Below are 13,146 nucleotides of genomic sequence, written 5' to 3' on the forward strand. Positions count from 1 at the left end.
AACAGTCAACACCTTACCCGGTTGATTACGTTCATACAAAGATTGCTACATTTGAGAGAGAGAGAGAGACAAAACACAGACACGGAGACACACAGAGAGAGACACGCAAGCAGAGAGAGAGACATATCTCTCAGAGAGAGACACATCTAAAAAAATATATCAAAAAAAAACTTACCAGCACTCGTGGAACTCGGCAGCGCTCATAGCACGTATCCACACTCATAGGAGTTTCCGTTTTCAGTTTCAGTTTAATAAAGTATTAAAGCTTCCGTGACTGCATAAAATTACTCATTGTTTTTTTTCGATTCAAGAGCCATTCGGCTCTTGAATCGGGTGCAACCATAACAAACAAAAAAACAAAAAACACGAAACAAGAAAAACATCTTAAAGTGACTTTACATGTTCATCTGTCAAATATAACCATTTTCATACACAAATATGGATCTAACGTCATTAAATAAAAAAGGCGTCAGTTAATGCAATCAATAGTTTAAATAAAACAGGTCCCTGCAGGGTGGGCTGGTAGGAACATTGGAATTTTTTTTTACACCCAACAGCACGAGATTTCACTCCGTTAAAGTATTGAAAGGGGACGGACGGACGGACACATTAATCTATTGCAGGCTGGTACACTCAGTTTACAACTTCGTTCCTACCAGTATAAAAAAACCTATCCTGCCATGGTGGGGTGGAGGTGAGCCAAGGGGGGCTGGAGGAAGGTGATTTGTGCTCTTTACACACGCGGCCCCTGTTTCTGGAGGGTGCATCGCTAAAAACATTCTGGTTGGGCCCTGGAACAGTGTCTCGGATAGGATGATAACCATTATTAATAAGATTTTAGTTTTTATATTTGTTTTATTTGTGTTTCTGTTTAAGAGTGTATGTCTTGTTTGCCTCTTACCTGTGATTCTTAAATGTGTTTTTGTTTTAATGTTACGTCAGAAACACTTGGGTTGTGCTCTCCAGTTGCCTGGGTGAAAATTGGGCTAAGTTTTTCCAAATTCTGGCCCAGCTGCCTCAAAAAACTAACAAACAGTGTGATACATCCTCATAGACCGTATTGTGCATTATCACATCACATTTTGGACAACAATGGTCAAGAGTGTCAAGAGAACGCTCAGTTAAAAGAACCACCACCATTAGGCATACGCACACGCACAAATAGCAAGCCACTGTTGCGCAGGAATCATCAGCAAGTGTGATATTTGTTGTTTAAAGGATAATACTGCTCACATCTCAAACGGTGCTCATGTTGTAGCAACACACCGACGCTCTGTGTCCAGGGCTAACTTGAATGTGAAGCTTCGTTTATGACATAGAAAAACCTTAACGCCACATCAGCCACGCAATAGAAGCACTCTAATGATATCACTCCCGTAGGTTTTAATACGGCAATGTAGCGATGTCTCAAAGAGCGCATTATGGTGGCTCAGCAGAGGAGCGGCTCAGGGCTGCAAATTCAAATCCCAGTTTGCGCTTTGACTCAGCCAATCATCCCCCCAGGATCGATAAATGTCTATCATTTTGTTGGGAAGGCAACAGCGCCTGTCTACTGGAAAGACTTGCCTCCTTCATAGGAATATGTAATTTCCACCGCTGGTTCTGAGATCTGAAGGGAAAAGAGCCTTAAGGCTCATTTTAGTAGGAAATTACTTTGCCCGAATAAAAACAAATCTTAAATTCTTGTTACTGTTGAGGTATGTATGTGGAACTTCTTTCACACCGTACGAAGCCAACCGTTGAGAACGCAACCCAGGTAAGTAACTACGTCATAAACAATATTTTGTTGGGGTCGCACGTTCAGTTGATACTCTGAGTTGTTGGTAGGACAGCAGTCTAACTTCTATCCTGATACTCTTTGGTTCTATTCGGTAAAGTCACGTAGGTAAAAAATAAAACAACAAAAATCACGACGTTTCGGCCACAACACAAGTGGCCTTAATCAGGTGAAGGGACCGTGCTGTCACGAAGACAGCGTTGGAATTAAGAGAGTCAAGCCAGGTCGCGTCCTTTACCGAATAGAACCAAAAAGTATGGATCCTTGCAGTCACGTAAGCTTCAAATCTAGAATTCTATCCTGATGTCTGCAACCCTTGCTGTAAATCATCAATCGTTAATAATGCTCTCTTTGTTTTCCGCCACTCCCTCATTTATAGATTATTTGCATGCAGGAGCGGACCAATCTTGACCTGAATGATAAAACCGGCCAAGGACAACTGCATGAAGGATCTTTATTGCCCACGTCAAAGTCTGCCCCGTGGGTGAAGAGACCGCGGCAAACCTGCAGGCAGAGCGGGGAATCCCGAGGTAGATGTGGAGGTTGACGGCTCCCCGCTCGAGGAGGAGGGGGTTGCCGAGATGAGGGGGGCCCAGAGGCTGGTCCCACGGGCAGGCCCCCCCCCCCCCCCCGGCTGGTGCTGGATAATCTGTATGGACGAGTAACTGTCGGGGACGTGCAGCGATGGGCCGGGACCCTCCACCGGAACACACTCCGGCATGAACTCCTCCTTAACCAGTCGCCCACCCGGTGGAGATCCATGAAGTGTTAGTTGTCCAAGGTCTAAGCCAGTACCTAAGCCGGGAGACACGACCCGCTCGTAGTGGTACGGGTTAACGCAGACGCTATCGGCCTTCAGGTCAACGGCGTACTGGCAGAACTTGAGATGCTTCAGCTCATTCTTGTGCAAATCAGGCCACCTCCAGATGCGAGCATAGATCACGTGTGGGAAACCTTTTCGACCGGCAACCTGCAGCCGGTCATCAAGCGTCTGCTGAATGGTGACGCGCTTCCTGGGGTGAGCGCCATTTGTGGTGATGGCCGTGATGAGAGAGTCCAACTCGTCCTTCTTTTCCTTCAGCTTCTTGACGAGGCTTTCGATGGCCCTCTTCGAGAAGGACTCACTCTCCCCGCCTTGCCGGTGGCACATGAGGCTGTGCACAATGCTGAGACAAGCATCGTTGCTCGTTGTTGTTCCCAGCGACATTCTAGGAGCTCTTTTTCAGACTAATAGTCTTCCGTTAAACGCCTGCAGTACCGGAGAGATGTAAAAGCTGAATGTATACTTCTTATCTCATATATTCCAAGGTGCTTTACAACAATTACTAAATTGTACATAACATGATAGTGGTTGAAGATTGGGGTTATTGAAAGTGGTGGTGTGGTTATGTTGACAGAAGAGGGAGTAGTTAAGGAGGGGTTTGGGTAGTGATAAGGGTCAGGGTAGGGGTAGTGGTAGGGGTAGTCCTGGTCGTAGCTTTGTGGCGGGGGCAGGGAGTAGCAGTAGGATCGGCTCGGGAGAAGAAATGGGTTTTAAGGAAGGTACGGAAGCAGGTTAGTGAAGGTTACATTTAAAAGTGTATATCATAAAAAATATATTTTAAACATCTTCAAACGCAAATTCTAGTCTTCCGATGGCTACAGACCGTCGGAGTGTTCAGGAGGAAGGCGTTACAGAGAAACCCAATCTCTCCATCCACTCCGTTTTCACAGAGGAGTCACCATTTACATTTGGCCTAATGATATCGAAATGACCCCATGTCCCACCACCGCTGCCTAAATGTCAGACTCTTTCAGAATCTTTATTTCACTTTGAGGAATCCGATGCTATGAAGATGTTTTTCACAGTTCGTCTGGCGAGCTCTCTTTTCCACGCGTCACTCTTTCGAGTTCACAACTATTTTGCAGGATGTAGGCGTCTCTCCAACCACCACCACAACTCCGTGCTGCTCATCACACGGGCGCGGGGCCGTGCCTGCCCGCAGCAGAAGACCACGCGCGGTAGAGCGACGAGTAGACAGTGCGAGTTGTTGTTGTTTGTTGTAGCCGGTCGGTGTTTTGTTGTTGTGGTTGTTGTTGTGGCGCTCATCAGCTCCTCTCGGCCCCCCCCATCGCAACTCATAAATACCAATCAGCACTCATAGAACGCGTCAACTCTCCATACCATCCGTGTACCTTAACACTCACCAGCTCACCCTCACCAGTTCATGGAGGTGAATTATTGGGCTAATTACACCTGTGCACCCGCGTCACCGCGGGTGCACAGGCGGTGCGAGGACTGGGACTGTACGTACACCTCCTTGCCCGCTGTGAGAGAAGACCGTGTCTTTTTAATGCAGTTACTGTCTCGACGAGGGCATCTGCTTTACTGGGAATATTTAGCAGTCATCATCCGGATCAGCCCAACGATAGACACGTTTGTAGCGACTATGCAGACCGTGAGGTCAACTTTCAGCACAGGAGGTCGTGGGGTTCGATGCCGACTCTGACGCCTGCTGCATATTTGGAGTGTGCATGTCTCTCTCCCCATGGTCGCGTGGATTTTTCTCCTGGTCTTCTGGATTTCCCCTCCGCATTTAGAAACATGCGTTGAGAGTATTTGGCTGCTATATATTTCCACGTGATAAGCCACTTCGTTGGGCTATCACTTGTGGCCAGGTTGCTTCTCATAATATATACATATAGCTTAGTGGGCCTTAGCTGGTAAACTAGTCTGCAGTTTTATAGTTTAAGTTGCCTGGTCCTGGTGAGAGCCGCTCACAGCTTCCCCCCAACACCTGTGAGAAACAAAATTAGTTTCTCACTCAATCTGGAACACTTTATTTGCGTCGCTTTCCGTCACCAAGAGAGCCGTGCAATCACGGATTGCACACCCATTGGTGGTGGGTTTATGGCCCAGGCATGAATCCAGATTCGCCGTATTTGTAAAAACGCACTTTCTATGAGATACTTGTTAATATCCGAATTCATATTCATTACATTTTAAAAGTTGTTGTTTTTTTTAGATAACGAAAACAGCCATTACAATCCCGACAATTCATTGCTGTGGAGGCAGCGAGGGTTGTTGGATCACACACGTGCCGTGAACCTCCGTGGGTATCGAGGAGGGAGCTATACCCCGACCATCCAGGAGAGTGCGGTACATCAACATGTGGACTAACACCATAACTTCCACCTGTATGGGGGTAGGGTGTAAAACACTTTGCAGGCGTGGGTTTACTTCGGGTGCTTCGCCTACCCCTCCCCTGACAGGTATGAACGCTGATTAATTAATGGAATACATCGTAACATAGATGACCACAGAGCTTGGACAATTGTTGGTAGCACCGCGTGGTATACAAAATCAAGTATAATTTGGCAATCTTGATTTGAAGCTTTCGTGACTGCAAGAATCCAGTATAATTTGGCAGTAAAATAATAATGTTTTACTATGTTTTTAAAGTTCACTAGCTATGAGGATGTAACTAAAACGCGACATCGTCCACATGATTACCATCTAACGTATGAGACCTCCTTTGCCAGTAGCAAGATATAGTAATAGGTTTTTACCCTCTTATCTGGCACCAAAACTGACACCTTTATACGAGGGATCATGTTTGCAATAACCACAACACAAGCAGTCAAAATGCAAAGAAAAAGAGACAACTCTGATAATGATATGCACTGTCCTTGAAATTGATTGGTCCACACCCGAAACGGCTTTTCATAGAGCCTAGTCTCCACTGGTGTTGGACCAGATGACGTCAAAAGGCGTACAACTCAAAAACAGCGCACTATCAGAGTATTGAGAGCTCCTTTGCCAGTAGCAAGATATAGTAATAGGTTTTTACCCTTTTATCTGGCACCAAAACTGACACCTTTATACAAGGGATCATGTTTGCAATAACCACAACAGAAGCAGTCAAAATGCAAACAAAAAGAAACAACTCTGATAATCTTCTTTGGTTCTTTCGGTAAAGTCACGTAGAATGAGAATAAAATAATAAATTGATAAAATAAAATAACACAATAATATTCTCACGACGTTTCGGCCACAACACAAGCGGCCTTCATCAGGTGAAGGGAGCGAGACTGTCTGGTAGGACAGCGCTGGAGTGAGAGAGCCACGTTCAGATCACGGCTTTTAAGCTGTGTGAGAGGAACAAAGAGCCTTGACGAAGGAATTAGCATAAAATTTAGCATTGAAAAGGCTGAATGATTAGCTTGTGACTGGTCACAGAAATAGCTATGTTAAAAGTTAAAGCATACACATCCGCAGAGGCACCCATTGTTAAAAGGAATTAGCATAGAATTTAGCATTGAAATAGCTAAATTAAGGCATTCGCTTGTAACTGCTACAGAAATAGTTACGTTGAAGTCAGAGCATACACATTCACCGAGGCACTTAGTACAAATCAAAACAGGAGAATTTAGCATTGAAATAACTAGGCGAATTTAGCATTGAAATAACTGGGTGATTTGCTGGTGACTGGTCACAGAAATGACTACAAATCTGAGCTATTCACAGTACTATATAGTAAACCAATAAAAACTAAAATATAAATTACCTTCATGTTATCAATAAACTCTATATTCTCCAATCAGCTAAGCTACCAACCATAAGTCGTTATATATCACAATGCTATATGGCGTCTCTCTCCCCCCCTCTGTTCCGACCATGGACGAACTCGTCCGTCTGAACGGGGCCCGTAGCTATCCGTGGTACGGAAATTTGAGGGTAAGAATCCACCCATTTTTTCGCCATATAGCATTGTGATATATAACGACTTATGGTTGGTAGCTTAGCTGATTGGAGAATATAGAGTTTATTGATAACATGAAGGTAATTTATATTTTAGTTTTTATTGGTTCACTATATAGTACTGTGAATAGCTCAGATTTGTAGTCATTTCTGTGACCAGTCACCAGCAAATCACCCAGTTATTTCAATGCTAAATTCGCCTAGTTATTTCAATGCTAAATTATCCTGTTTTGATTTGTACTAAGTGCCTCGGTGAATGTGTATGCTCTGACTTCAACGTAACTATTTCTGTAGCAGTTACAAGCGAATGCCTTAATTTAGCTATTTCAATGCTAAATTCTATGCTAATTCCTTTTAACAATGGGTGCCTCTGCGGATGTGTATGCTTTAACTTTTAACATAGCTATTTCTGTGACCAGTCACAAGCTAATCATTCAGCCTTTTCAATGCTAAATTTTATGCTAATTCCTTCGTCAAGGCTCTTTGTTCCTCTCACACAGCTTAAAAGCCGTGATCTGAACGTGGCTCTCTCACTCCAGCGCTGTCCTACCAGACAGTCTCGCTCCCTTCACCTGATGAAGGCCGCTTGTGTTGTGGCCGAAACGTCGTGAGAATATTATTGTGTTATTTTATTTTATCAATTTATTATTTTATTCTCATTCTACGTGACTTTACCGAAAGAACCAAAGAAGATGAATCATTGCAGTCACGAAAGCTTTAAATCGAAACTCTGATAATGATATGCACTGTCCTTGCTACTGGCAAAGGAGGTCTCATAATGTAAATTCTTACCCCGAGCTCTCAATACTCTGGTAGTGCGCTGTTTTTGAGTTGTACGCCTTTTGGCGTCAGTTTTGGTGCCAGATAAAAGGGTAAAAACCTATTACTACCATCTAACGTGTCAGGGCAAGGATTCGTGTCGGTCTCGAGAGAGAGCGAGTGTGGTCTCACGTGACCTGACGCGCGGTTGTTTTTGTAAAACAATTAGAATAGAAATGTGTACCCAACTTCAGAATATCGCCAAACAATAGCTGAACGCAAAGTCACAATGGGAATATCAATACCTTTTAATGTGTAAAAATACGCAGCGGAACAGCTAATTATGCCTCGGAATGTTTCCACTACTAAGCTGAAAACATTCCCAGCAGCAAACCACATGTATGTATCGATATGAAAAGGGTTTGTCATTCTGTCTGAATTTTACAAAACCACGGAACACTTTCATTATTATAACTCTGCCTTAATGAGATCGGAGATTATAAGAATTTTCAGCAAGAGCAGGAAGCCATCTTGATTCGACCATTGCTGCAAACTTTTAAGAAGCAAACCTTTGCGATGTGGAGACAGGATTGAGACGAATAAATTGGTCTCAGCGAGGTGAGAATGATAGGGTACATCTTCACACTTGTCAAGAGTGGAAGCATTTTCCGTTATCGAGAGACAGGTGGCAGCCATTAAGGAGGAGTGGGGTTCTTTGTTCCTATGGTGAGAACATCGGGCAGAGTTGCCCAGTAAACGCTAAGACTCTAAAGCCACTGCAAGTTAAGAAATTCCCAAATATTTACACCACACACACAAGCACTGAAAAAAAATTAACTGCTAAATGAGGGCGAGGTGCATGACATCATCTTAACGGGTGACATTGATGCACAAGCTGTAAACGGTGCAGAGCCGAGGGAGTGATTGGTTAGCTTGGCATTGGCGTGAGCAGTGGGAGAGTCGAGCGTCCATTCACAAAGACAAGACAATAACGGAAACCTTTTTTTCAAAGAGAATAAATTAATGCAACGGACGTGCATGAGTAAAAAAGGTTCAAGCTGGACATGACAGTAAGTCGACAAAGCCCCGCTGATGGCCATTTAGAGATGTCTCGGTCCGTCGCCAGTCCAACACAGGCAGGAGGGGGAATCTGCCTCGTGCATCGGTCCATGATGGTGGAAATGAACGTCGTGGGTCCCTATGGCAAGTAACGCCGGTCCTAGAGCCGTGCCTTAGACCGCCACCACCAGCAGCAGCAACGGCAGCGTCCCAGCACACACTTCGTGATTTACATTCCGCGCTCGCGACAGCGAGTCTGAAGATGCCGACCAGAGACTTGCTTTCGCTTGAAACGTAGTTCGAAGCAGGACGATTGCTGCCCCGTATGCTAACACACGAACGATAAGAACAAATCCACCTCGTTCTTTACGATCATTCTGTTTGGGTGGATGTCTGTAGAGTTTATCGACGCAGTCATGTCCCACGCATCAACAAATGCCACATTCATGTCTTTGAACACCTCCATTGTAACTTGGTTAATCCTAAACGTGTTCCAGTTGCTGTAAAATTCCAGGTTGGTCGAGTCTCGGGTGTTGGCCAACTTAATGACGACTTTCGTCTTGGGATTTCTGAGCAGCAGCCTCGCCACGGCAGCTCCGATGTTTTGCATTCGCCTGCGGAAGACCTCGATGGGGAAGACGACGAAGTGAGCGCCGAGGGAAATGGCCACCACGGTATGGCTCCCACCGAAGGTGCCGTCGATGCGATGGGCGATGTAGCAGGCGTCCTGCGTGACTGTGTAGGCCTGCGTGATCAGCGGGTACGCGTGGCAGTACCACTGCAGGGAAATATTGTGCTCGATGTCGACTGCCAACCTTGGCTGTTGTCTTCCTTTGCCAGGCGTCTTCAGGGTCAAACGTTTCAACTCTACGTTAAATGAGATTTAGGGGAAAAGAAAATATATAATCATATAATATATAAAATATATAATCATATATAAAATATATAATCATATAATATGTAAAATATGTAATCATATACTATATAAAATATATAATCATATAATATGTAAAATATATAATATATAAAATATATAGTCATATAATATATAAAATATATAACCATGATCAACATTGCAGGAATGGTTTGCTCACTCTGCGTCGGCAGTGGCGTAAAATCATGAACAACAAAAACTTAACACCTCCGTCCTTTACACTGTGGCCTTAAAAGGATATACATACACATAATAAAGCAACGTTTCAAGAAATGACCCTGCTTTATATCACATCATATTCACAACTGGCTCCGTGCACCTGCGAGAGAAATGTTCGTTTCTTATGACTTTTAAGAATAAAAACTGTCAACATCTTCATCAACAAGTCCAGTAGAAGTAATTTCCCGATCAAATTGGCATTGAGGCGGTGCTTAACTCTTGTTTACAGCCCCGAGCCAGTGGTGGGAAATCCCTGTTCCTATGGCAGGGGCGAGTCTCTCCATAGGGTAAACCAGGAATCAAACTCGCAACTTTCTGCTTGCGAGCCACCCGCTCTACCGCTGAACCATCCGACCGGATCAATATGCTGTACATCACAATGTGGATGCATGCAATGTCATAATTGCACCGCATCTAATGACGCTGTGGACAAACTGGGCGTGCTTATTTATTGAATAGATGCAGTCCTGTTATGGGCAGATGACAAGGGGAAGGCTCTCAGCCTTGACTTGAACAGAGGTAGGGAGTCGATAGCACAAGTGGCAGGGGGAGTTCCAGACTATGGGGACAGTCGAGGGGATTTAGCAACCTCCCGCAGGCCTTTCAGGAAAGATCTCTAACTCACATGAACATCCTTATTCACATGGTCATTCTTACTCACATGACCACCGACACCTGCACGTAGTGTATGCCAGACGGACACGGGAGTTGGTTTCTCCTTAAGAGTGACCACGGTTGACCCCGCACAGAAGTGGGGTAACCCACTTTCACGATCCCCAGTCGGACGTAGAACGGAGGGGGATTGGAGATGAACGAAACCGCGCGATTTGATAGGCAACGGAGACTGGGACCGGATTTGGTGCCATGGTCGCTGCTGAGCTGACCGACCGAACCTTGGGAAGAAGAGACCGGCCCGAGTCGAAGGATCCGCTTTACCTCTGACAAACTCGTTGAGATATTCCCACCATTGTCTTATGGTTGAGTCGCCGAGTAGAATAATTTCCTTTTCCTTCAGGCAAGCTCGGATCGTTTGCGGATCGTCGAAATGCTTCATGTCGCACAAGGCCGAGTGCCAGACGTTGCCAAAGTAGTGGCCGCTCGGGTACGCGGTTCGCAATCCAGGGACGCATGGTTTAGGTGGCCTCGTAGTCGATTCTGTGACATATGTACAACACAAATCAAGCCACTGGTAGACGTTGCGTCGTTAGATTTGCAATGTGACAGAGCAAAAGGCGATGGGGGATCCCAATCATGAATCAAAGCATAAGGCTGCAAAATCCTACGCCGTCACGAGTTCCCAATTCTACACCGCAAGGGGTCTCCAATTTACCTCGTCATTTGAATAAAAGTCGTTTGTGTAGAGCAATTAAAACAAACAAACAAACAAAAACATCCGTTTGGAAAATGTTAAGTGTAAAACGAGAAGTATAGATGTTGCGAGTCAACTGTGATGAGAGTGCCTCGCTCAGGCGACGGGACTTGACACTGGGGTTCTCTGCCGTGGCCACGTCGGCTTCTCACGTGTAGCTTTCCGCGTCACACAAATCCTCACCGTCCGTGATGGAGGCATGGACGTGATATGGAACTCGCAGCGGCACCAGGATGTGGTCCCTGCAATGAAACACGCATAATGCGTTGTTGTCGTCGTGGGTACGTGCTTTTGAAAACGTTGGACCAACATCGGGCCAAAATTGACCCAACGTTCCATGCTTACCGGGGTAATAATAACAACAACAACAATAAAAGTGTTACCTTGAGAAAAGCCTCCGTTCATCTTGAGTGAATACTTCCCAGTATTTTGTGAAGGACGTGTATCCGTGGATAGAGTAGCAGGGAAAGCCTCGAGGCTTTTTGCAAATCAAGCCTTCACCCAAACGCTCGTCAGTGAAATTGCAGATCTCTTGGGTTGTGTTCAGGAACAGTTCGCACACCGCGGTCTTTTTGGCCTCGCCCGCCACGAACGTTCCCCAGAAGCTGACTCTGTTTGGCACGGACTCCCTTGCGTTCTCCAGAATCCCCACCGCCTCACCGGGGTGGACCAGAATGATCTCCAGCCGGCTCTCTCCCGGCCACAGGATTCTGAACTCCACGGTGTAGGTCCCGTCGCTGTGGTCGGTCACGGATGCCGAAGCCGCGGCGCCAAGGTCTGCGTTGTAAATCCGGGCCATGACGAAGTCGCCCCCGTGCGATTTGGCTTTGCCGGTGGCGTCTCGCATTTCCAGCTTCGCGCGCAGGTATTCGCCGACAAAATGCTCCTGCCGTCCGTTCAGAATCGTGACAACGCTTTCCGAGGCCGAAGTCACGAGCATGGGATTTGTGGTTATTGGCAGGTGCCACTTGGATCGGCTGTAACCCGGCGCGTGCGTGGTGGCATTGTTGCGCTCGGCTGTGGACAGCATATCGGCCCCTCTGATGGTTTGATAGTTAAGCTTCGGCTTCACACGATGATGATGCTCCCTGAGAAGCTGAAGGGAAAACTGGAATGAAACCCAGTAAACGTGCAACTTTGCCGTGAGGTTGAAACCGTTTCATCAACGTTGGCTCAGCGTTATATGTTTGCTCGGACGGTGCAAACCACATGGAACCCTCTTTCAGACACTGAGCTATTCCTCCAGTCTCATCCTATCCTTACTCTCCAATCAGAAGGCACTCATGCCACATCTGCAACTGTTACAGATAGACAACATTCTATATGAAGTGGTGGTGTGCACCAGTTAACTGCTCATTTATTGAGGCGTTTTACTGTGGTGTCATGTTCATTTGTAAAACAATGTTTAACTATAAGTTATATGTTTAAAATGTGTGTACACGTGTCATTACGTGTTTGCTATGTACATGCCAAATGACACCCTAGACACCCTTACAAACGATATATTCCATTTCAAGCGATTTCCACTTTAAATATTGTAAAACGATCAATTTTAAAGCATGCAATTAACACTACGGTCACAGATGTATGGGAATGTGGTCACCAATGATAATTCGTTAAAAAGTCAATGATACATTGCTTCACAAGAAAAAAAATCCATTGCATCCTGCAGAATTCCAATAGTTTGCGCAATTTTTATGATCGCAAATACGGTAAATCTTTGCTCCCCGTTGAGGACCACTGGCAGACGAATGCCCGCATGCAGGCCGGTGTCCACGTTGTGCCACAGAGGAACAGCTGCCATCGCTCGACTGCAGCAGAGCATGGCAATGGTTGAAATAAAATGTGATGATGTATGTTGAACTTCTTTCGCACCGTACGTAGCCAAACGTGCTAATCGGAGGTGCGAGGGAAGGACAACTAAACAGAAAAAGCTGTTCTAAAGAAATGAGTTTTCAATTTAGATTTGAAAAGTACACAGCACCAGTGGCTTCTTAATATTCGAAGGAAGAGCATTCCAGACGGCCACGGAAGCGAATTTGAAAGCGCACGATTGAGTGACCTTCTTTGTTAGATGGTTGTGATGGTGTAAGACGCTATTCTCTTCAAGCGTGTGGCAATGTGTTCAGGAGCTACATGTCAATGTCGCGGTCTGCAGGCCACGAAAAAAGGGCTTCATTAGAGGGTTGGTGTCGTTGTGATTTTCCTCCTCCGTCGAAGGAGCGCAGACCACAGTGGGTTACGATATGATCCGTGGTTTGGGATGTATGCCCATAGTCGAACTACTG

At 45.5% G+C, this 13,146-nt stretch overlaps 2 protein-coding genes across 2 annotated transcripts; both read right to left on the minus strand.

Annotated features, from left to right (window-relative positions):
* Window positions 1-7,666: 7,666 nt before the first annotated feature.
* LOC116939601 (NXPE family member 3-like) lies at window positions 7,667-10,543 on the minus strand. The gene is made up of 2 exons (XM_032948195.2): window positions 10,426-10,543; window positions 7,667-9,203 (listed from the first exon to the last, which is right to left on the minus strand). Exons 1-2 carry the CDS (start codon window positions 10,541-10,543, stop codon window positions 8,665-8,667), a joined length of 657 nt encoding a protein of 218 aa, XP_032804086.1. The 3' UTR covers window positions 7,667-8,664.
* Window positions 10,544-11,229: 686 nt separating this feature from the next.
* On the minus strand, window positions 11,230-12,197 carry LOC116939602 (NXPE family member 4-like). Its single transcript, XM_032948196.2, has one exon. The coding sequence runs from the start codon at window positions 11,886-11,888 to the stop codon at window positions 11,238-11,240; it is 651 nt and encodes a 216-aa protein (XP_032804087.1). The 5' UTR covers window positions 11,889-12,197; the 3' UTR covers window positions 11,230-11,237.
* Window positions 12,198-13,146: the final 949 nt, after the last annotated feature.

Source organism: Petromyzon marinus, chromosome 6 (assembly GCF_048934315.1).
Source record: "Petromyzon marinus isolate PM22_M1 ecotype Great Lakes invasive population chromosome 6, UKy_Petmar_22M1.pri1.0, whole genome shotgun sequence".
NCBI lineage: Eukaryota > Metazoa > Chordata > Hyperoartia > Petromyzontiformes > Petromyzontidae > Petromyzon > Petromyzon marinus.

Coding starts and splice junctions, on each gene's coding strand:
- LOC116939601 (XM_032948195.2), bottom strand. CDS start 10,543: ATGAAGCATTTCGACGATCCGCAAACGATCCGAGCTTGCCTGAAGGAA. Junction 9,204..10,425: donor TCTCAACGAGTTTGTCAGAG/GTAAAGCGGATC, acceptor CATTTAACGTAG/AGTTGAAACGTTTGACCCTG.
- LOC116939602 (XM_032948196.2), bottom strand. CDS start 11,888: ATGCTGTCCACAGCCGAGCGCAACAATGCCACCACGCACGCGCCGGGT.